General features: G+C 46.8%; 1 protein-coding gene across 33 annotated transcripts in view; it reads right to left on the bottom strand.

Annotated features, from left to right (window-relative positions):
* PTK2B (protein tyrosine kinase 2 beta) overlaps positions 1-24,934 on the bottom strand; it is a 143,582-nt gene that overhangs the window by 49,723 nt on the left and 68,925 nt on the right. For all 33 annotated transcript variants that reach the window (XR_014828416.1, XR_014828417.1, XR_014828415.1 and 30 more), the window contains one exon: positions 15,559-15,799. Coding sequence is in view for 30 of the 33 variants with exons in the window: in XM_084997737.1 (XP_084853863.1) it covers positions 15,559-15,762 (204 nt within the window). In the remaining 3 variants the exon portion in view is untranslated. The remainder of the gene's footprint in view (positions 1-15,558; positions 15,800-24,934) is intronic.

Raw genomic sequence — 24,934 nt, 5'->3', positions numbered from 1 at the left:
TTAGGAATTTTTGAACAAAGAAGGAAGAGTATTTTTGGGCTGCCGCCAACCTAATTGGATATTAAGAAATGGTTATAAAAATTGTAAGAAATTTTGCTATTTATCTTGAAAGTGATCTCTCAATGGTATTTTCCCTCAAAGGAATTACTGTAAAGATTTAAATTGATTTCCAATTAGTTTTAGATGACAGACTAACTTTTTTTTTTCCGGAATGTGATACTACTGAGACTGACTGGCTTCAAGGGAAAAGCAAGCTGGCCAGCTTTCTGTGGGTTACAGACATGTAAAGAGCTTAGCCTTACAGTAGTACAGAGAAGGTACTTAGTAAATTGTGGCTGTTGTCATGATGGGTGGACAGAAGAGAAGGGATAAGCATGGCTCAAGGTCAAGCCATCCTGGGGCATTGGATTAATTAACTGAAGAAGTCTATAATTGAGACATAAATTTGAGAGCCTGAAATGGAGCCTAAGGTTTCCTGGCTGGAGGCTCCTGAGACTCTCCCAGTGTGACTGGGAGTTGGCACCCTGGGCATGAATCCCATTCCCAGCCAGCCAAGTGGTGGCCGAGGGAAGAGGAGGGAGCCCTGGCTGCCAAGAACGTCTAACAGCCCTTTGGCTCCGTGGCAGGTGTACGGGTGGTTGAGGAAAGAAAGGCATCTCTGGAAAAGGGATCCAAGACTGTTCCCAAACTAAAGCCAGGACCCGCAGTGGCAGGTGGCTGACGTGTGAAGAATGAGCCTTGTAGGAGGAGGTCAGGTCGTGGCCATGGAGAAGTCGGTCAGGAAGAAATAATGCAGAGAAAAGCAGCTTCCTTCTGCTTGAAGCAAGAAAGCCACAAAGGGCTTTATGTTCCCCAGGCAAAGCTCAGGACGGCGGGCTCCTTCTTTCTCCTTCTGCTGTGCATGGAGACAGGCAGTAAAGCTCTGAAAAAGGGCAATAACAAGTGGAAAAGGCAACAAGAGGTCCTTTTTTTTTTTTTTTAATTAGGGCCTCATCCAAGGAATATGTAAGTTCCCAGGCTACGGGTCAAATCCCACAGCAAGGCGGGATCCAAGCTGCATCTGTGGCCTACAACACAGTTCACAGAAGCACCAGATCCCCGACCCACTGAGCATGGCCAGGGATTGAACCCTCATCCGCATGGATACTAGTTGGATTCGTTTCTGCTGAGCCACAGTGGGAACTCCACGAGACCTTTTTAAATGAACAGACATAGGTGGTATCTCTGAAAAATATTCTGTAAAAATTAAATTATTCTGCCAGATGTTTGGATTTACTAATAAACCACAAGAGAAGGCTCTTCATGGCAAGTTGAGATTTAGAAGGGATGGCGACCATTACAGATGCATCAGGACAGTAACAGGTGGACTTCATGGACTCTGAAAAAGTCTTCTAATACAATACCTTTTAATGACTCTGATTTGCTTGTCTGGCATGTGTGTCTGCCTCAAAGCTTGAATGTGACTAATGAGGTTTTATTCTCACATCAGGTGACGACAGGTTTGGGGTGTTCTTTTCATCGCAACGCTCTGTAACTCAGAGCAGTGAGTCCTAACGGGTGACGTTGGCTTTGGGGGCTGGCACCATTCAACACCCATGGCTGCAGCCCCACTGAATGCCTTGCCCCTGGCCTTGGTCATCCTGACAATGAAAACAACGTAACAACCCCAAAAGAAGGCTCCTACACATTTTTCAAATGCCACCAGGAAATGTGGAATGGCCCCCAGGGAGAAGGGCAGATTCATCTATTTGGTACTTATTTTCTTCTGCGTATGCCAAAAATGACACAGGAAAGCCTCTCAATGATTCCTCTCCATGTAGTCAATAATTACAAACTGGGCACATCCCCCATATCAGGTGCTGTGGATACAGGAGAATGAGGCAAAGTCCTGGCCCCAGGGAGTTCCCATCCTAATGTGAGGACAGAGACCAAAGGTATACAGGTATTGCAGAAAGAACCTGAAATGTGTTTATATTTTTGACTTAGTTCTATGCCTGAAAGCATGCTATGGACTGAGGGTTGGTGTTACCTCCAAATTCATATGCTGAAGCCCCAGTACTCAGTGTGATGGTATCTGGAGGTGAAGTCTTTGAGAGGTGATTAGCTCATGAGAGTGGAGCCCCCATGAATGGGATCAGTGCCTTTATAAAAGAGATACCAGAGTGATGAGCTTCCTCTCTGCCATGTGAAGAAAGCAAGAAGTGGCATCCGCCAGCCCAGAAGATGACTCTTGCCAGAACCCAGCCACCCCGGCACCCTGATCTTGGACTTCCGGAATGGGGAGAAATAAATTTCTGCTGTTTAAGTCCTTTAGCCTGTGGCATTTTGTTACGGCAGCCTGAGCTGATTAGGACAAAGCATAAACTGAAGAAATAATTCAAAATACAGAAAAATCCTGTATACAAAAAAACTCACTATAGCAATTTTAAAAGCACAAAAACTCACAGTAACCAACCAATCCAGACAGTTTGAAATGGGCCATGAAAAAGATGGGAGGACCACACAGGGTTTAGATGTTAGTTTGTAAATTGTATAAAGATCTTGTAGTCACTTTGGAAACTGCTTCTAGTACAATAAAGGTATAACATAAAGCTTGATAGGGATAGAAGTAGAAACAAACAAATCCAGAATGAAGTATATCGCAATTTTAAGTGGTGTGTGTGTGTGTGTGTGGTGGGGGGGTGCAATTATACACATGAGTTTTTATTCTTCTGCGTTTCCCGTGTTTGAACATTTGCATATATTGCAGTAAAGAGAATGGCCTCAGGAGTCAGGATCTCTGACTTACTTTGTGATTTTGTGCAAGTTAACTTCTTTGCTTTGATTTCCTCATTTGTAAAATTGAGGAGTTCCCTTGTGGTGCAGTGGGCTAAGGATCCAGTGTTTTTACTGCACAGACTCTGGTCGCTGCTGTGGCACAGGTTTGGTCTCTGGCTTGGGGACTTCCACATGCCATGGGTATGGCCAAAAAAATTTTTTTTCCTTATTTCATAGGATTCTTGTAAGGATTAACTGAAATAGTACATGTAAAGAGCTCAGCAAAGTGCTTTGCCCATAAGTGCTAAATAAAATGTCATTATTTTTATTATTATTATTGAATGAATGTGTATTCATGCTACATATTATTGGATTCTATTTTCTAATATTTTATTGGTGATTTTTGCATCTACATTCATGAGAAATGATGATTTACAGTTTTCCTTTCATTTTGTTTTACGTATATTCATTTTACTTGTAAAAAAAAAACCTCAAAAATAAATGTTTAGGTTGAGTTATTATATTAGACCTGGTTGGGCAGATTAGGCATAAAATATCCAGTTGGGAGTTCTTGCCACGGCACAATGGGTTAAGATTCCAACCACAGTAGCTCAGGGTGCTGGGGAGGTGGGTTCAATCCCCAAGCTTGGCGCACTGGGTAAATGATCTGGCTTTGCCACAGCTGTGGCATAAGATGCTGCTGTGGCTCGGATTCAATCCCTGGCCTGGGAACTTCCACATATCATGGGTGTGGCCAATTAAAAAAAATCCATAGATAAATGATAGGAGAAGACATCAGCTTGCAACTTGAAGCAAATGCTATAGGTTATGCCCACGTGCTTGGCTCATGTGCTGCCTGGTAGAGCTCTCAGACCCTACCTACAGGCTCAGCTTTTAAGAGATGAATAAACTCCCTGTAGAATATGAAACTCTAAAATTAAATTGCTGACTAGACAATAAGTGTCACAGGGCCAGAGGTAGAAAGAATGGCCAAAATTCACTCAGGTCTTAATAAAGGTTAAGTTAAACAGCTATTTTGCCTTCTAGATCCAGCTGCTCGTACATGAAAGCAGACCTCACTGATGCAGCCAAAGAATAAACTCTACCACTCGACAGACTCTCAAATGTTCAGACGTTTATTAAGCGCATAAAACTTAGACCGGAATTTGAGAGCCTTAAGTAAATTTGAGATCCCTTAATTTGATTCTCTTTTTCAATGAAGACACTGAGACGCAGGGAGGTCAAATGACTTGCCCAAGAATATACAGGAAATTCTATTTTAAACCAGCTGAAATTCTATTAACCCTCCTCCCCTTTAACATTGATGAAGGCCAAACTTCCTTCTAGTCAACTTCCTACTTGGTCTTTATATCAAATGATGTAGGAGATTCTTAGTCTCATTTGAAGGCTCTATAGCCTCTGCTCATCCACAGCTGATTCATTCATTCCACAGATATGTATTGAGTGAGTGCCTACTGCGTGCTGGACTCTGAGTAGGCACGGGGGAGATAATGGTGAATAAGACACAGTCCCTGCTTTCCAGGAGGCCACCTCTGTTTAGAGACCGACAAGAGGCAGTTCCCGTACAACCTGTCGAGTGCTAGGGGGAGAGAAATGGGAGTGCAATGGTGCCCCCTCCAACCACCCGGTGTCCATCTATAGACATTGTCTTCAAATCTGCCCCATCAGCCATATGTCTGTCACCCTTTCACAGACCCTAAAAGACTGAGTATCCTGTGAGCTCTCAACCTCTCTACCAAGACCTCATACCCTGTCCCCCATCCCCGTGATTGTTGATAATCCTTTAGGGTGTGTAAGCCAGGTGGGCATCCTGCAGGCAGAGGTGGGTCTTTCAGGGTAGTGACTGGTCCCAGTCCCTCTGAGGTTCTGATTCAGTGAATTTGGATGCAACTTGGATGACCAGTATTTTTGCGCAAGTGCGTGCGCATACACACACACACACACACACACACACACACACGTGCACGCGTGCACGCACGCCGCAGGGGCTCAGACTATCCACCTCGCCTGAGAAGCCTATAGTAGGGGTTATATGAAGCCACATGCACGCCCTGTTCACAGTACCTCTTGGGCATTTAATGCCCCCTGTGCACATCAAGTCAGTCCTGAACTTTTTCTCCTTTGCTAGAATTTGCAGTTGAGAGATAGAACTCTAGCCAGTTTCTGGCTTTATAACTGGAATCCATCCATCCATCCATCCATCCATCCATCCATCCATCATGAAATAACTACTTATTAATAAACTCAGCAAACTGGGGAGACAAAATGTCCCTCTCTCATGGAGCTTATTTTCTTTTGGGGGTAAATAATACACAAATAAATATAATAAACATCTCAGGTTCTGATAAGTGCTAAGAAGACAAGCAAAGCAGGTAAGGGAACAGAATGACATGGGGCTACAATTTTACATGGAGTGACTAGCAAAGCCCTCTCTGATAATGGAGCATTTGAATGGATCTCTGAAGGAAGTCGGGAGGGAGGGGCAGCCTTGTGGGGAAAGAGCCTCCCAGGCAAAGAGACCAGATTGCACCCGAGGTGGCATCTGCAAGGCCCTGTGTGCTTGGTATGGTTGGGCTACTGCAAAGAGGCCATTGGGGCTGAGGTGGGAAGGTCCTGGAGGAAAGGTCAAAAGGGCCAGGCAAACTTTTTCTGTAAATTTGGTGGGCCACACAGTCTGTTGCAGGTACCCAACTCTGCCACTGTAGGTCAAAAGCACCATAAATAATACATAAATGAGTGACTGTGGTTATGTCCCAATAAAACTTTATTTATAAAAACAGGTGGTGGGCCATAGGTGGCCTGCAGGCCATTGCTGGCTGACCCCTGTTGCTGGCCAATGTAAGGACTTTGGACTTCATTTTGAGTGAGATAAGTAGTCATCATAAAGTTGAAAGTAAAGCAGTGATATAATCTATGCTATACCTTAAATATATCCCTTTATCTAATTGACCTATGTTTTAAAAATTCACCATGCAGAATAGACCACAGAGGGAGACATGCAGAAGCACTTAGGAAGTGAATGCATCATTCCAGGTAGAGATGCTGATGGCCTGGACCAGGGTAGAGGCTGTGGAAGTGGTGAGAGGGAAGTGGTCAGAGTCTGGATATGTTTTTGATGGTGGAACTGACAGGCGTTCCTGATGGACTGAGCACAGAGTGTGAGAGGAGGAAAGAATTCAAGGAGGCCTCCAAGGTCAATAGCCAGAGACACAATAACTGAAAGAACAGAACTGCCCTTGATGGAACCAGAAGCAGAATTTCAGGAGAGGATTCTGAGCTGATTCTTCGTATGGAATAGGTGGCCAGTGGCGATGGCAGGCAGGTGGACATGTGAGCTGGAGTCGTGGGAGGAGGCTGGAGCTGGCGTTGCAAATCCGGGCACCACTGTATAAAGTGAGAATTTCAAGCTATGTGACTGGATGAGATCACCTAGAGACCAGATGATCACCAAGGGACCAGCTTATGGCATCACGTAGGCTGACAGTGTCATGAGAATCACGCCAGGGCAGAGACAGCCCAGAGCTTCCATGCAGAAGCCCAGGAAAGAGCAGGCGGACATAACAGGCTTTCATCAGCCCGTGCTCCATGGTCACTTCCTGACACAGCCTGCGTCAGTGTGGGTGTGTTGTACGTGTGCAAAGTGTTTACACTCTCCTCTGTATTGTGTACTCCACTCTGTGTACACCTGAGTGGGGGTACCAGCAACTGCCATCATGAGCCTAAGTGATGGCTGTCGTGGCTCAAATGGTGGCCCCCAGATAAGAGGCCCTGGAAACTGAATGTGACCTCACTTGGAGAAAGGATCTTTGCAGATGTCATTAAGTTCAGGATCTCAGGATATCATTCTGGACTATCTTAGGGGGAGAGGGAGAGTCCTAAATCCAGTGACAAGTGTCGCTATAAAAGACACACAGAGGAGTGACACACAGAGGGAAGAGCAGGGGAGGTGAAGGGCAGAGTTTGCAGCAAGGCAGCCCTGAGCCAAGGAAGCCTGGAGCCATCAGAAGCTGGAAGAATCAAGGAAGGATTCCGCCTTGGAGGGAGCCCAGTCCTCTGACCCCTTGACCCGGGACTTCTGGCCTTCAGGTCAGATCTGCAGGAGAGCACACCTCACCTTTGCTGTTTAAGCCACACGTTCGTGCCAGCAGCCCCGGGAAACAGACAGTAGCTATAGAAGTTTCCAGTGCTCCACACACCGAAGGGATCTTTTTTTTTTTTTTTGCCTTTTTAGGGCCACACTTGTGGCATATGGAAGTTCCTAGGCTAGGAGTCAAATTGGAGTTGCAGTTGCCAGCCTATGTCACAGCCACGGCAACACCAGATCCAAGCTGCGTCTGTGACAGTTTACAGCAATGCCAGGTCCTTAACCCACTGAGCAAGGCCAGGGATCAAACTCACATCCTCATGGATACTAGTCGGGTTCATCACCACTGAGCCACAATGGGAATTCCCAGGGATCATTTTTTTAAAAAGTGATGGAAGAGCAAAATAATCTAAGTTAATATAAGATCACTTTGGAAGCATTTTGTTTGCATGTGCTAAAGGCCCGTCCCTGACAAGGACATTCAGCAACACAACTTCCGGATTAAAAATAGAAATGTAAGCATGGGCGCCTAACTGCTAGATGTGGACGTACCAGTTCTAGACACACAATGAACAAGGGTGTCCAGAATTCTGCTCGGCCTCTGTGGGTAGGGTGGCAGTGTTGGGGGTGGGTGGCTCGCTGAAGACACACAGGAAATGGGGAGGGGGTGCAGAAAGGAGAGGTCTTTGTGAATGTACCTCTTTTTATAGGCCTGTGAGAGTGTCTGTGGTGTCAGTTTGTGGTTTCCTGACTGAACCCCTTCCTCCCAGGTTTCCAGAGACTGTGCTGATGTCTGGGGGGCTGTGAGGCTCTGTCATTCACCTTAGGGTAACCTTTGTCTTAGCAACAGCAGCTTCCCTTCCTTTTGCACCTCCACCTTGTGGTCTCATGTCCGGAAACAAGTGACGAGGGCAGCAGGGATTGGTCTGGAAACAATGAACGTGAGCCCAGAACTGTGGGCTGGAGAGTCTCCTCTGGCCACAACAGGGCTGCTAGCTCTGCGTGTGCTCAGGCTGCTATACCAGATAACACAGACTGGGTGGCTTACATGACCACTTCAACTTCTCACAGTTCTAGAGGCTGAGAAGTCCAAGATCAAGGTGCCAACAGACTGGGTTGTTGATGGGTGCTTTCTTCTTGGATTGCAGACCAGGCTGTATCCTCTGGCTGTGTCCTTACCTGGCAGAGGAGCAAGCTCTGGTCTCTTCTCCTTCTTCTCAGGATACTAAGTCCATCAAGGGAGTTCTACTGTCATGACCTTAAGCCCACCTCCTAATACCATTGCTTGGGGTTGGGGAGGGTCAGGGCTTCAACATATGGATTTGGGGTAGGGGGTGAGGGCACATCCTTAATCCATAGTCCTGTGACTGGATTAAGTGATACGTTTAAATTTGAAACTAACTGGGATGAATGTTTGACGAGTATAGGGCAGGGATAATGGGTCACAGTCTCTGAAATCTGCCTCTCTGGGAATATTCTGGAATGTATTGTATGACCATGGAATCTCCAGAAAGGGCAGTGAGTCCAAGCATGTGTAGAGCAGGCTGCATTTGGGACTGGACTGTGCCCTCCCCATACACCAGGCAAGGCATACCTGCTGGCCACCCCATGGCCTGGAATCCTTGCTGTAAAGGAGAGGGGACACAACTGGACCAGGTGGGAAGGGCACAGGATGTTTCTGTCTCTGACCTCCTGGAGTGTTCATGTGGATTCTAAGTGGGGTGATGTTTCAGGACATAACAAGGATAGATTTCTTTTTTCTTTTTAGGGTTGCACCCGTAGCATATGGAGGTCCCTAGGCTAGGGGTCTAATGGGAGCTATAGCTGCCGGCCCTCACCACAGCCAGAGCAATGCCAGATCCAAGCCAAGTCTGTGACCTACACCATAGCTCACGGCAATGCTGGATCCTTAACCCACTGATTGAAGCCAGGGATCGAACCCACAACCTCATGGTTCCTAGTTGGATTTGTTTCTGCTGCACCACGATGGGAACTCTAAAGGATGAATCTTGATTGTAGCTTTTTGGCATAATAAAGTCTGGCCGAGGGAGAGGGTTTGGGATTTGGGGGCTCCACTAGCTCCCAAATCCTTGGGACCACATCGCATCACAGACAAGAGGCTCATTTTCTGCTTAAGGCCCTCCTGTGTGAGACACAGATGGTCCGCTGATGGATAGAGATGAGCCCAGGCAGAGAGTGGGTCAACTGGGGTCAGCAGGAGAGAGAAAACACCACGAGCCAGCAAGTCAGTGTGCCGGGCAGACAGGAGTGAGAATGGCACTGAGAAGTAGGTGACCATATAAGTCATCTACCCAATCACGATGCTCTTGAGATTGGCAGGGGCGCTGTTGATAGTCACCCCTGGACAGTACGTATAAACTAGGACCATCTGACACAACTGGGGCATATGGTCAACCTACCCCAAAGAGAGTAAGAGAAGAAAGGAGCAGGGAGAGAGTGACAGAGAGAGAGAGAGAGCAAGAGAGAAATGAAGGCAAGGCTGTAAGAGTCAAAGAGAGACGCCCTGTGTGGGCACGTCTGGGCAGCATTACAGAGTGTTGTTTATGAAGTGTTATCTTAACCCCTTTTCCAGACAAGCAAATTAGCATGCTAGAGAATTACATGAGAGAAGCCTCCACTTGCTCCAGAACTCCAGAGCTCCCAAATAAATGCAGTTTCTTATGAATATCAAACAAAAGGGAAATGGAAAATCAAGAGGAGCCAAACTCATTTTTCATTCAGCACATTGCTCCTTCTCTCAGTACCTGTCTAATTTCTGTTGGGTCCTAAGCACAAGAGCCAGTGCTTATTTACATAGCTTTTAATAGCCCAGAGACAGCATCTTGAGGTGATTACATTTGTATGGAAAGAAGCGGAGAATAAAAAGGAAAATAGAACTCACCAAGTATGCATGGAGTAACCACGTTTTGGAAATGTGCTACCACATGGACTGTGCCAAGGCGATTCTCCATTGCTGCTATTTGATCAGACACAGCTATATGGAGGTGTTAGAATTTCAGAAGTGTTCTTAAGGAAGGACAAGTGCTTGGCAAGCTTGAAAGGGCTGGCTGGCAATACTCTGACATGGGAAAGATCGTGAAAGAAGATACAGAGCTGGAAGTGGAAAAATCCCTCAGAGGCTGAAGCCCAGCTAGGGCAGGAGTGGAAGAAGCTTTTTAGAAAGTGGACGGTCGGAGGGTTCTGTCCAAGAACATCTCAACCAGGGAAGCTAGACTGGACCTACATGCATATGCACGGTGTCTACACATAGGCCTGGTTCCTCGATGTTTAGACCAAGCTCTCTTGCATTCTATGCTCTCACAGAATCTGTCTTTCCTGTCAGAACACTTGCCTCCATTTGTAAAAGTTCATTCATTAGTGCGGGTCAATGTTGTTCATTAGCCCGGGTCCTTGGCCTCAAAGCCCATTGAAAGCAGGGAGTGCATCTATGTTTTGGATTTAATGGCACTTCCGGGGCCATAGCCAGCATGGTGCCAGGCACATGGGGGCACTCCACAAATATTCGTAGAATGGAAGATGAAATTCTTCCGGACTCCTTCATTGATGAACTTACCAATAGCCATAGTTCTAACCACCACTCAGAGGCTGACAACACTCAAATGTCTATCACCAGCCTAGTTTTCTTTCCTCCTGAATCACATATCAAACAATCTACTCAACATTCTCACCTATATAATATAAGGTGAACATGTTAGAGCATTTTAGTTGCACCTGACAGGTCCAAAACTGAACCTCTGAACTCCTCATTCCCCAACCAGTTTCTCATGAAGGGCTCTTCATCTGAGGGAGTGGAAACATGTCCACCTGAATTAGGGCTGCTGTTCTTGACACCTCCCTCTTCTTTATTCCTACATCTCCTGTCCATTAGCAAAACCTTCAATTTTCTAAGCTTCCTGGATTATAATCACTTCTTTCCATAGACCAGAGGATTGCCTGGGTTTAAAAGCAGGCCCCACCACTTAACTAAAAATTTGCTTAATTCATCTGAATCTTTTTCCTTATATATAAAATGGAGATAATAATCGTATGTACTCCATGGGGTTCTTCTGAGGAGTCGATGAGATAATGCATGTGATGTGCTTTCAAAAGTGTTGGTTATGCTCATCACCACTACCCACCCACCACCACCAGAAGTAGCATCACGTTATCATCACCATCGTCACTATCACCACTACCATCACCATCGTCACCATCACCATTACCACCATCATCAATACCATCATCATCACCACATCACCACCACCATCAATACCATCATCACATTATCATCACCACCATCATCACCACCATCATCATCACCACCTTCATCTCCACCACCATCATCATCACATTATCATCATCACCACATCACCACCACCATCAATACCATCATCACATTATCATCACCATCACCATTACCACCATCATCAATACCATCATCATCACCACATCACCACCATCATCACCACCATCATCATCACCACCTTCATCTCCACCACCATCATCATCACATTATCATCACCACCATCATCTCCACCACCTTCATCACCACCACCATCATCATCACGTTATCATCACCACCATCATCTCCACCACCATCATCATCACTACCATAACAATAACCATCACCACTACTGTCAACATTATCACCACCATCATGACCATGATCATTTTCATGGCTACAGTACTCATCTAAGCTACCATTATCTCTCTCTCTCTTTTTTTTTTTTTTTGTCTTTTTGCCATTTCTTGGGCTGCTCCTGCGGCATATGGAGGTTCCCAGACTAGAGGTCCAGTCGGAGCTGTAGACGCCGGCCTACACCAGAGCCACAGCAACTCAGGATCTGAGCTGTGTCTGCAACCTACACCACAGTTCACGGCAATGCCGGATCCTTAACCCACTGAGCAAGGCCAGGGATCGAACCTGCAAACTCATGGTTCCTAGTTGGATTCGTTAACCACTGCGCCATGACGGGAACTCCTAAGTTACCATTATCTCTTATCTAGACCACTGCAATAGCCAACTAACATCTCTCCACATCCATTCTTGCCTTCTACTATGTAACCCAAGTGATCTTTTAAAAATACAATGTAGTGTCACTCATGTAGTTAAACTCTATCAGTGGTTTTCCACAGGAGATGGGGTAAAACCCCAAATGATTACCATGGTTTAATTAGTCAACCTTGGACATCTTTTCAAACCTGATGTGTTTTGTTACTTCGGGATCTTAGTACATGCTATTTTCTCTGCTGGTAACACCCTTCCTCTTGCCTTCGCCTCTTTCCTTCCCTTCATGAATGAAATCTCTCTGAAATGGAAATATTCACTGTTTCCACTCTCTAACTGACTGCACAATGGCTTCTGCCCCCATCTTTTCACTGAGCCTGCCCAGAAAAAGATCTAAAGCCAATGAACCTATTTTTAGCCATATCTGACTTGACATATCTGAGTGTCTAACACTGCTACCCACTTTTTCCCCAAAGTTTCCTCTTTCTGTTCTCTTGGTTCTTTTCATCTTCCACTGGATGATTCTTTCCTTTTTTCCTCACTTGCCCCCTTTTTATCAGCTCCTTAGAAGTTAATTTCCCAAGGTTTCCTACTTGGAACTCATTCTCTTGCTCTACTCATTCTTCATGGGTGATCTCACACATTTGCATGGTATCCATCACATAGTGATTCCCAAATCCTCATCTCTAGCTCTTTTCTCCCTCCTCAGCTCTAGGCCCATGTTCCTCCCTATAGGTGTTTCATAAACACTGCACACACAACACGTGCAAAGCTGAAACCTCAGAATGCCCTTTCTTCCTCTGTTGGTATCTCAATGAATGGTACCAACGCCCATTTAGTTGCTCAAGCAAAAGCATGAGTCATCCTTCTCTCGTTCCTTTCTCTTCCTCCATACATCTAGTTAATCACCAAGTTCTGTTGATTCTGACTGTTTAGATGCACTCAGATCTGTTGACGTGTCTTTGTTCCCAATGCCTTTCTCTCAGATCAGGCCCTCAACGTTTCCTGCCCACACTACAGCCACAGCTTCCTAACCCATCTCCTTTTCACCAGCCTTTCCTCTTCCTCTGTCAGTGCTTTTGTACTTCAGTCAGAGTTTAGGGAAAACATCCCTAAATGATTTCCTAGAGAACTAGTTGTCCAACTCTTAAGAGAAAGGCTTCTTAGGCAAATAAGAAAAGGCTGACTTAAGAAAACATTACCTCTGTGTCCTTTTCTTAGGGACCCACCAGGCATAACAGCATATTTAAGGTTCTGAGACATCCTGTCACAAATGACTCTGTTCAGAATTGTTTAACTGAATATTCCCCAAATTTCTTTGACCATAAACCACCTTCTCCAGGATGTATTTTCTAACATCTTGCAGGACACTGGGTACTGTTTCAAAACACAGATTTGACCATATTACTTCTTATTTTGAAAAGATGATAAATAACTGGATAAACGTAAAAGATGATTTGAATTTTATCCTCTGGGCAATTAGGAACACTTGGAGATACTAGAGCAGGGGAGTAACCTAATAAATACCCCCACAGTGAATGGCTTCCAATGACTGAGCTCCTGCTAGATGCTTCTCACTTATCACCTCAGATCCTTACAACAAGGCTACAGGTGGGCAAGATCCCTGAGTGAGAGGACTGAAGCCAGGTTGGTTAAGTGGAGGCTCTAATGCCATAAAACCATCTGGCTCAAGGTCTAGGTGGCATTAGAGTCATGGCTCTTGGCTATAAGCAGGTGACATGCTGCCTATAAGATAGATTGGAAACAGGAACAATCAGACTTGGATGTAAATCCCTACAAGGCACCACTTCACTCTTTGTTCTCTCCGTCTCTGTTCTCATACCCTCCAGAAAATGCCTCCAGGACGGGCCATTCTTCTTAAGCTTGGGTCTCATCATCCTTTTTGTAGCCCCCCACCTCCTGCCTTGTATTTTTTTCCCCTTAAGCAGCTAGCAAGACATCAGACAGGTCCAGGAAAGCCTTTCCCCTGTTTTAAAGTGGTGTGTTTCTAGTGCCTGTCCAAGTCCAAATTCCTCAACTTGATATTCTGGCCCTCCCTTATCTGTAATCAAATTTCCTTTCTGATCTTGACTTTAGATACTTTTCTAAATATAACCCATGCTCTCGCCAAACCGAACTACTCATTGTGCAGCAGCCTCTCTGCCTTTGTTCTTGCTGTTCCCCCCTGTTGGAAAGCCCTCTGCTCTCTTCAGTGCTGCTTCTTCAAATCTCCTGATTCTTTAGGGTCCCTTTTCACCATAAGGCCACAGAACACATTCGAGTCTGGTCCAACCAGATGCTCTTTGGTTTCAAAGGTAGGGAGGGGGGTGCTCCAACTTGGAAACCAAGTCAACTTCTGAAAATTAAACTAGTAAACCTCACAGTAGAGGGTATCAGCTCTCTGTAAAGATGATACACCCAAAGGAAGACTCAAGAAGTACACAGTTAAGGAGCTATGAAAACATCCCCCTGGAGGGAGGTGTCCAGGGTTTATGCTCAGGACATAATTGAACCTACATATCTGGAACGGTAAGAGGAGCAAACAAGGCCCTAATCAAACCAGTTACAGGAAACAGAGGAAAGAACCAAACCATAATCAATTGTGACATCTGGCTAAAACAGTGACCTAATCAATCACATTCTGCTCGGGCGTGTTGAAGCACAGTGTGTGCTGTTATAGACGGAAGGCAGCCAAAGGGACAGACGTGGAGAGGCTGCTGCCAGCACCGCCCAGAAGAGACACTCACTGAGTTTGGGGGATAGTGACCCAGGACAGGGGAGGGGTGGTGATGAGGGGATGGCAGATGGTTCCTCCAGCCTTTGGCAGACCTGTGAGTCTTTCCAACAGAACCCTGATCCCTTGGTTCAAATCACAAGCCCACCAAGCAGGCTCTGGACAACCAATTTGGCTTTTTCTACATCATCAGAAAGGATTATTCCAGGCAGTGGGAAGGGCTCTCCTCCTTGGATCTACCTGACGGGGTTGTGGGAGGGTTCAGTGAGATAACATAGAGGGATTGATTCAGGCTGAGTAGAGTCATTGTTCAGTAAATGCAGGTGTTTAAAATCAGGGTATTGTGACTCTGCTTCTGATGACAAATTCATACACATTTGGTGAAGGTGAACTGGCCTACTGGTGCCTAGGTGCCCTCATGACTGTGAGTAACTGGATTTGCAAAACAGAATCCATGACCCTGGATGAGAATAAGCCAGTTGAAGCACTGACCCTGGCAACCACGCACCTGGTCGAGGGCATCTTTAGTTCATTACCATCCTCTAAATGTCTCACCAGCTCCCTTCTCTAGACGCCCAGCACATGTCTTAAAAGACTTTTGTCCTATTTTCAATGCTATTGCGTGTGTATCGCTCTCATTCGAATTCCATGAGAGGGTAAACTCTTGGTGGGTGGGAGTGTTTACGTCCCCTGCAGAGCCTTAAATGTCATCAATACTGAATGAGTTGAGATGAGATGAATCAAAGCTCCAGCAAATGATGTGGGGTTCAAACGAAGCCTACACCCCAGGCCGCGGAGCCCCGGAGGTGCTGCAGACTGGCAATGTCCCTCTGGTGCCTCTGGCCAGGGGGTGGACGCAGAAGAGCCTGCAAGGCTGAAAGAATGATGTTCTGCCCAGGAAGGCGAGGGAGAGACATAAAGATGGACGGAGCAGGCAGCGCCCGCCACACTCACCCGGATCTCCGTGTGCACAGTGCATTTAACCAGTTTGAAGTTCTTCCCGGGGTTGAAGCTGTTGCTATAGAAGCAGACCTTGAGGATCCTCACGTCTTCCTTTTCCACGTCTACTGGCACCACCACCATGGGCTCTGGGGGGCCTTCCGGCCGACGTAACGTGCCCACCTTCACTCGGCTCAGGGCCTCGGACACCCCGGACATCCTCTCAGACGGTGGCTAGGACCGCCACATTGCAGTCCTGCGGAGACAGCAGAGGGACAGCCCTGAAGCGGGGGTGGGGGCGTGGGCCCATAGGCCTCATCCCCAGGGACAGTACCCACCACGCTCCGAGACTTACACAAACACACCCTCCCACTCCTGAAAACTCCCCTAAAGTCACCAGCTTCATTGATGGGGTTGCGCAAGCACAAAGGAGCAGTTTGCAGACACAGCCAGGTATTAACCTGGACCTGGAGCTCACAGGCAGAGAGAGAGCTCCGCTAGAAGCCCCCTCTCTCCATCACTTCTCTCCTCCCACACAGGCTCCCAGGCAAGGGGCCCACACTTTGCAAACGCAGCTGTGAGAGGAGGCGGCCCCAGCATGGTTCCAAGGCACAGCTGAGCAGAAAAAGCGAAGAGCGAGACAGTAGAAAATAGCAGGGGAGAAACAGGCACAAGGGTGGAGGGGGCCCAGGGGAAGCCAAGAAGAAACTGAAGTGGAGAATGGGTGGCCTGGGGGGCACTGGAATGGAGCAAAGAGGAAGGGGCCCAGGTTGGGGGCCAGCCTCTCAGCTGGTGGCTTTCCCTGCCCCCACCCAGAGGCCTCAGTCCCACAGGAAGTCATCCCACAGCTCATCATTCACCACGGATGGGCGGAGGGACAGTACCCCAGCACCTAACCTGGGAGGTCTTTCTGCTGGGGAGTGAAGTGGGGGGCTGGGCCCCTAGAAGGCCCAGCTCAGCTCTGATGACAGTTTGGTTGACATCTATTTAGACTGTAAAAATCCTAGGACTTTTTAGTTCACCCCAAATCTCAGCCCAAATTGGTCCTGGCCTCTTGTTTCAACAACAGCTCTGCAGGGTTTATGCCCACAGCTCTAAAGCAGGAGCACCCAAAGGAAACAATGAAAGTTCTACCTCCAGACGGGGGTGTCAGCCTTTGCTGCACATGAGGATCTCCTGGGAAGCTGTTAAAAAAGTCTAAATCCATACCCTGTCCCCAGAGATCGTCACTGAGTTGGTCTGTGGGAGGCCTGGCATTGGCATTTTTAAGTTTCCAAGGATTTTTCTAATGTTAGGGCAGGGTTAGGAAGTTCCATTCTGGACTAAGCTTAGCTCTTATTAGGAGCCTATTCCTACAGAAAAGTATCTCCCTTTGCACAAGAGACTGTGATTATAGGGGGACATTCCTAGACCAGGAGTTGGGGGTCAGAGGACAGAACTGGCAATGTTCAAATACAAGTGTGGAGACAACTATTCTAGACATCGGAGCACAGTCTATGTTCATTCAATCACAGTGCTGGACACTGGAAGGGAAGAAGACACTCATTAGCTGCAAAGAGTATTTTATTTTATTTTATTTTATTTTACTTTACTTTATTTTATTTTATTTTATTTTATTTTATTTTTGGCCTTGGCTGTGGCATGCAAAAGTTCCTGGGCCAAGAATCATCAAACCCAAGCCACAGCAGTGACAACTGAGTCCTTAACCACTAGGCCACCAGGAAAATCCAGGAGTCAATCCTTTAAAAAGCCAGTACAAACGCAAACTGTTAAATTTAGAATTGAAAAGTGATGACTTCCTACTTTATAGCACAGGGAACTATATCCAAGCTCTTGGGATAGAACATGATGGAAGACAGAATGAGAAAAAGAATGTGTGTGTGTGTATGTGTATATATATATATATATATATGACTGAGTCACTATGCTGTACAGCAGAAGTTGATACAACATTGTAAATCAACTGTACTTTAATAAAAAAATAAAGAATAGAAAATAAAAAGCCAATATGTGGAGTTCCCTTGAGGTGCAGTGGGGTAAGGACCTGGTGTTGTCTCTGCAGTGGCTTTGGTCACTGCTCTGGCACAGGTTTCATCCCTGGCCTGGGAACATCCACATGCCGGGGGTGCAGCCAAAATAAATACATAAATGAAAATAAAAAACCAACGTGTATTATGAAGACATGAAAAGATGGTGGGGGGATGAGGGAAGGAGCAGGGCATGGCCCTTCCACTGGGGCTGGAAGACAATGAGCAGAGCGCCAGCTTGAGTCCACCTGAATGGGTAGAATTTGAGACAAGACAGAGGGAGAAAAGACTATCTAGTCTGTTTTATTTTAGAGACAAATCTGTGTATATTTCAATAAATATCTCCTGAACCTGTCCCGCGTGCCTGTCCCCTGCTACACACTGGATGTTCCCTTAGACCCGCAGTAAGTAAGCCCAAGGAAGTAGCTTGAGGGGTAACCCCAGGAAATCCACTGGGGAGCAGGATGTGCGTGACAGGGAAAGAAAGACAGCCTGTTATTGAAGGAGCTATTGCCTGGGCCGTGGCAGAGGAATCCCGGCAGGAGCTCAAGGAGACAGGCCAGAACATCCGGGGCTCGGCCACGCCAACCAGGATGGTAGGGGCCACCCCACTTCTTATAGGCATTGGCCCAGCATCACCAGCCAGTTCTGCACCAGGGCAGAGTGGACATGGAGCCAGAGGAAGTCCCTGGGTATAAAGATGCAGGTGCTGGCAGGTAGAAGTAAGCAGTGTAGTGAAGTGGGCAAGGCCAAAGGGGATGTCAGAAGGGACAATGACAGATCTGCTATAGGATGTGAAGATAAGGGGAGGCTGTCTTGTCCCTAAAGCATATCCCCTCTAGTCACAGAGACAAACAGCTATGTATATACACATGGAGATAAGTCAAGAACACAGACACAGCTAGTTCTAGATTTACGATCTGCTGTGTCTGCTGTGCTAGGAGCCCCCTGACCCCTGGGTATCTGTTTGTATAAACTAATTTTCAGGCAGGAGTCTCAGGATGCAGTTTTGTGAAGCAGGTATCTGGGTAGGAAGGAAATGGAGTGGCATATGATGTCTGTCCCCAGGGACAAGAACCTATACCCCAAAGGCCATTTGGAAAACAAGGGTGCAAGCAGTGTTGTCATGGTGGCTGGTGGGAATGTCAACTCAGAGCTGGGAAGGAGGTTATTACACCCACAACTCAGGTTACACCACATGGCTTCTGGACCTCCACAGTGTAGGGCATGGTCTCTGGCCCAAGAGCATCTTCACCCAAACGGTGAGCACACAGAGACCCCACCCCCCACCTCGGGACTCCTGGAAATACCAGGGAAGACTTTGGGAGCAAATGGTTAAGTAGAAAAAAACATGTCAGTAAAATTCAAGAGATCTGGCTATTATGATCTGGGACTCTGTTTTCACATGTTTTGTGTTGTTGTCTGTGTGAAGGAGAGAAATCCTCTCTGAAAGGTGGAGTCCAGGAGTCAGAGCAAGTCATTTAGAAATCTTTGCCAGGACAGAGGCCAGGGCAGCGTCTGGGGGGACAAGGGATTAGGCCCCATGGTGCTTTTAACCTCGCAGCTACAGCCAGTGGTACATAAGGATGTAAACACACAATGAGGGTGTGGAACAACAGGAACGCTCATTCATTGCTGGTGCAAACTCTGGCAGACAGTTGAGTGGTTTCTTACCAAACTAAACATACTCCTACCATATGATCCCACAGTCATGCTCCTTAGCATTTACACAAAGGAGCTGAAAACTTATGCCAAACAAAAACCTGCACATGGATGTTTATAGCCACTTTACTCATAATTTCCAAAGCTTAGAAGCAATCAAGGCTCTCTTCAGTAGGTGAATGGATAACTAAGCTGTGGTTTACGCAGACAATGGAGTATTATTTGATGATCAAAAGATATACTCTATTAAGCCATGAAAAGATATGAAGGAACCCTAAATGCATATTACTAAGTGAAAGAAGTCAATCTGAAAAGGCCACATACTGTATTAATTTCAACTATATGACTTTATGGGAAGGCAAAATTACAGAGACAGGAAAAAGATCAGTAGTTGCCAGGAGTTGGGGGAAAGGAAAGAAGAACAGGGGGAGCACAGAGGATTTTTAGGGCAGTGAAAATACTCCATATGATATTATAAAGATGGGAGTTCCCGTCGTGGATCAGCAGAAACAAACCTGAATAGTATCCACGAGGATGCAGGTTCGATCCCTGGCCTCACTCAGTGGGTTAAGGATCTGGCATTGCCATGAGCTGTGGTGTAGGTCGCAGACATGGCTTGGATCTGGCATTGCTGCGGCTGTGGCATAGGCTGGCAGCTATAGCTCTGATTTGAACCCTAGCCTGGGAATCTCCATATGCTGCTGGTGCCCCCCCCCAAAAGATGTTATAATGATGGATTCATGTCATTATACATTTGTTGGAACTCATGGAATGTACAACACCAAGAATGAACCCTAATGTAAACTCTGGACCTTGGGTGATAATAATATGTCAACGGAGGTTTGTCATCCCCCCCCTCTGGTGGGGGATGGTGACAGTGGGGAGGCTTCACGTGTGTGTGGAGGAGGTATATGGAAAATCTGTTACCTTCTGCTCAACTTTGCTGTGAACCTAAAGCTGCTCTAGAAAATAGTCTATTATGAAAAAAAAAAAAGTGTAATGATGAGAAACTAGAGCCCGATAGTTGACTCCCCTTACCTAGCCTGACTGGGCAGCATCTGGCCCCTTCAGGAGCTGGATCCCATCAGACCCTGGAAAGGAGAGGCATTCATATCCTACATCCCACCCACACCAATGCACTGGCCATCACCAGCACACCTGGAGGACATGGATTTCTTATCTTCATCCATTTTTCCTGGCCTTTGGTTCAGGAGCCATTATTCATAGTGGTCAACATGGCTCTAGTTGAAATATTTTAGCAAAGTCATTTTGGTCAACCAGGATCTATTTTTACCTTCAGGTCAGTGCAAGTCCCTCAGCCCTGCCTTTATACCTTTGCAGCAGTAAGCCCAGGCTATTTATTCTAAAAATAACTACAATTTAAAAAATTTAAAAGAAACACATGTGCTTTGCACAACAATCCTGGGAGATGGGCTGGGATGACTGTGCCTATTTTACAAAGGAGAAAACATACTCAAGAGAGTTTAAGCCATCGGGTCAAGGATCTGCTTGTTGAGTAGCAAACTTGGGTCTCAAAGCAGATTTGAATTCAAATTCAAAGTGTTCCCCACCTTCCCATCTGCCTATGAAGAAGGTCATCTCCTGATACCACGGATGTTGGCATGAACTCCATGTGGAAGAAATATGTCAAACCAGCTTGGAAGATCCCAGTCCATGAAGAATCCTGAGCCTGGTTTAAAGAGCAACACCCCTCCCCAGGCTAGGACTCTGCCATGAGAGGTCCCAGAGCGACTCAGGTGTTTAGCTAAAAGATTCCAGCCCAGAAAGGTGATGTCCACATCTGCTGACATACGGCAACTCCCTCAAGGGCATCCAAAACTCCCAACTGTGGGTACAGATCTGCAGTGAACTGCCAAGGGATTCCCCCCAAACTCTCTGAAGCAGAGTAACCGAGGGGTGTGGTAGAAGGACAGCCTCAGTCACCTGCCTTTAGGGGCTTGGAGAACACAACTTCATGCGTGGTCTTCTCTCCAGAACCCCATGGCGGATTTCAAGCTACCGCATACAACCCTGAATGCACTTAGGAAAACATGAGAACAACCCACTGACTCCAGCTCCTGTTACCTGACAACAGAACATGCCTATTCATCTAGACTTTGCCTAATTTACTTGTATTTCTCATCAGTAGCTTGTCTTTAGCTTTTGATGATCACAAAATCCTTTGACTCTTAAGTTGTGAACCAAAAAACCCTGCCCCTTTCTCCAAGGCCAGACCTGAACCCCAGCCTGGAGATCCCTCCTCCCTGCATCCTGGTCTGCCCTAGACCCTAGAAGCACTGGGGAAAATCCTGGCTCTGAGCCACCATGGGCTCCAGCTTGCCTCCCAACCCCAGGTCCCGCCCAAGTCAAAGCCAAAGAATAACAAACACAAGGAAATGGGCTCAAATTAAAACAGGAAAAGTTTTGATTGGCTATAAGAGCATCTTGGCCAAAACCTGCCAAGGGCACTAAGGGAAACCATACAATCTCTGAGTCCCTGAAGTCTTCAGGAAGAAAATAAATGACACTCTTCCTGAGCAGCAAGACATTCACCTGCCTGAAGGGGGAGGGGGGAACTGAAGCAAGATTTAAGTCTCTTCAGATTCTCTGGGTTGTCACTGTCCCCAGGGCTGTGTTCCTTGAGTGTGGAAGATGTCAGGGTAACAGGGGTCAGAACCACAGAAAAATGCACTCTTAGACTTGAAGACATTGCAGGGTAATGTTACGTCTTTCTGAACACATACAGTGTGCCAGGGAGGTTACACGTAAGTAATCTCTAATTCTCTAGAAACGTTCTGCAGGAGAGGTGGCGCCATGTTGCCAAAGACCAGAGGGCTGGTGCACATCTTGCCACCCTGTTTAGGACGTAGTGTCTGGCTCTGCCACAAACTGGCTTGGATGCCTGGAGACATCAGGCTGGATGGGTCAGAGTTCCCAAACAGCAGCTGGTAGGTGGATGATGGACTTTGGTGATATTTTGCTGCATCTGTGGCAAAATGAGAAAAATAAGGACACTATAGAGATCCTATAGGATCTATTGTAAAGCTCAATGTATTCTTTTTAAGAGGGAGTATTTCCACTTTTTTTTTTTTTTTTTTTGGTTTTCCAATGTTCATTCACTCATGAAATAACACTGATAGCTTTTGGCAATTAACATCAAAGCTTGGCCTCTCTGGAATCAGACCTGGGAGGGATGCTGGGAGTTTCAAGGGTAGAAAGCACTGTCCTTAGGATTGAAAGTTCTGCCTGTGGTTTCAGGGAGCATGGAAAGGGCCCCATTAGTCAGAAAGGTGGCATTATGTCAGAGAGAAGGCACACACATCTGACTCACAAGAATCTGGGTTTAAAACTCATGTCCTCAGGGCCACCATGCTGCACAAATCCAGGGCATTTCTCATGATAGACTTCAGAGTTAGGCAATGCTGTGGCTTTCAGTCTCTGCCACTTACCGGTTGTGTGATCTGGACAAGGTCACCTCTCTGGTCCTCAGTTTCCTCTCTTGGGGGATGAGGCTAATATTACCTACCCTGTAGAACTTTCTGGAAAAATCCGAGATTACTTATGTAAACTCCCTGGAACATGCATTTTTTAAATGCCTGTGACTTGGTGGAAGAAAGAACCAAGAACCAGAAACCCAATACAAATGTCCACTTGTAAAAAATTAAACTGGCCCAGTAAGTGCAGGATCAGGTGGCTGTCACAGCCCCTCTGTCTCTAGTGCTCTGAAGCTGCCTTGCCACCAACACCTACCTTCCCCCATCCCCCTGGCCACCTGGAAAGACCGCCTCTATCTCCTACTCTTTGCTCACACCTAGGGTCATGGTCTGTCCTGAGAACCCACAGAAGTGTTGACGGAGGCCTCACCAGAGACAGTCGAAACACCAGCCCTTTGCATCTAGTAGAAGCCAGAATGTCATGAGACACACACTTTATTTCCACTCTCTCTGAGTCACTTCCTCTTGCCGTTTCCACATCGACAAAATGGGGAACACATGCCTTTCCTCTGCAAAGGCCTGCCGAGAGCAGCCACTTAACTAACTGGCAATGACCTTGCAGTCTTGGGGAGCCAGGCTTGTATTTCTGCGAAGCTGGGCCCTACTGGCTCCACATGGTGCCCCCTCCCAGTCCAAGCCCTTTCAACCCCCCAGTTCCTTTCGGGCCAGTGTTCTGCCCACTCCAGTCCTGCCCAATCCATCATTTGGTTAATCCCCACCCCCACCCCCCCAGGGCATCCCTCACCATTACTTCAGAAAGGAGGGAACCAGCAAGGTTGTGATTAGCACCAGCTCTAATTCAATGGGATTCAAAAAGCCTTTATTGAGACTCTACCACATCTTTCAGCTCTCCACCCCCACACACATTACCCACTCAGGATCCTTCTGTTGCCAGCGCCGGGCGACCCAGAGGCCAGCTGACTCCGGGCTGGCTCTCAGGGGGCCAGGAGGGGGTAACAGTGGCTCATTACCGGTCCTTCCTTGTTAACAGCACCTCTGTTCTCCTCCCTAGTTCAGGGACTTTGATCCCTGCAGCTGGGAGGAGTTTTCCCACCTCCTGTGTGACTTCTGGGCTCTCCTGCTTCCCCAGCCCTTCAAAACATCACAGTCACCTTACTTCTAACTTGCCAGTGCATGAGTGATTTTGGCTGGCCCATTTTTCTCCCCCTCCCTCCCTCCTTCCCTCCTTCTTTCCTTCCTCCTTTTCCTCTTCTCCCCTTCCTCTTTTTCCTCTTTCCCCCTTCTTTCTCCATCCCTTTCTGCCTTGCTACGTTTCAGAAGGCATGCCAGATTTTGGACAGGAAAAAAAAAGAGAAGAAGGAAGAGGGTCCCTGTCTAGCAGAGACTCATAATCTAGTAAAAATGAAAAATATTAGAGCAAAGCAGCTGCAACATGATGTGGAATTTAACAGGGGTCTCTAGAAGATCACAGAAGAGGACTGGTCTCCAGGAACCACGCCCCCACCCCCCCACCCCACCCCGGGTCTCAGGAAAAGGGGACACAGCAAGATCAGGAATCACATGATATGACATAGGGCTGATCAGGAGGGTGTCAAAGGAGTGCTGGGAAATGAGATGAGATGGTGGCCTGTGGAGAAGCAGATTTTCACTCAAAAAGTATAATTTTGGCCATAGAATGAAGCACAGGTGTGAGCTAAAAGGCAGCAGGAGCAGCTCAGATAAGGCCTTGGTATGAGTTTCACAACCAGCAATCTGGGGAAAGACAGCTTGATTTGCAGCATTTGCTGATTTCTCTGGTGTAAATGTTTCCATCATGGCTGACTTCAAGCTTCCAATGTGACATCACCAACAGCAGATTTGGGGAGAAACGGGTGCTATCACCTTGTGAGAGACCTGGCAGCAGGAGGGGGCAGAGTCTAGAGTCATTTGTTTCAAACTCTCCTCTGACACTTGCTGTCACCTGGTCCCAGAAGTGGAATCACCACCCAGCACTTCAAGACAACAATAGACAAGGTGCACAGAAGCACAGGATTTTAAGATGTGCTCTTCCAAGGAGATCCGGTTCCTCTTCAAATTCTTAAAAGTTGTAATTTTCAAAGCCATGCTCTGCCGTCATTAACGCAAAACTGAATTCTTCGCCAGCGTCTGCACTTTGAGCCCCAATCTCAGCCTTTTCCTTCTCCCCCAGTCTTCAGCTCTAGCAAATCTACCTTCTCTGTGTACATTAGAGAGCTGGGCTGGGAAATC

Source organism: Sus scrofa, chromosome 14 (assembly GCF_054392235.1).
Source record: "Sus scrofa isolate SSC_HxYL_T2T_F1_AM1 chromosome 14, Sscrofa_HxYL_maternal_Yorkshire_Landrace_v2.0, whole genome shotgun sequence".
Classification (NCBI taxonomy): Eukaryota; Metazoa; Chordata; class Mammalia; order Artiodactyla; family Suidae; genus Sus; species Sus scrofa.
The sequence above is the reverse complement of the archived record's forward strand: the minus strand, read 5'-3'. Positions and strand labels throughout refer to the sequence as shown.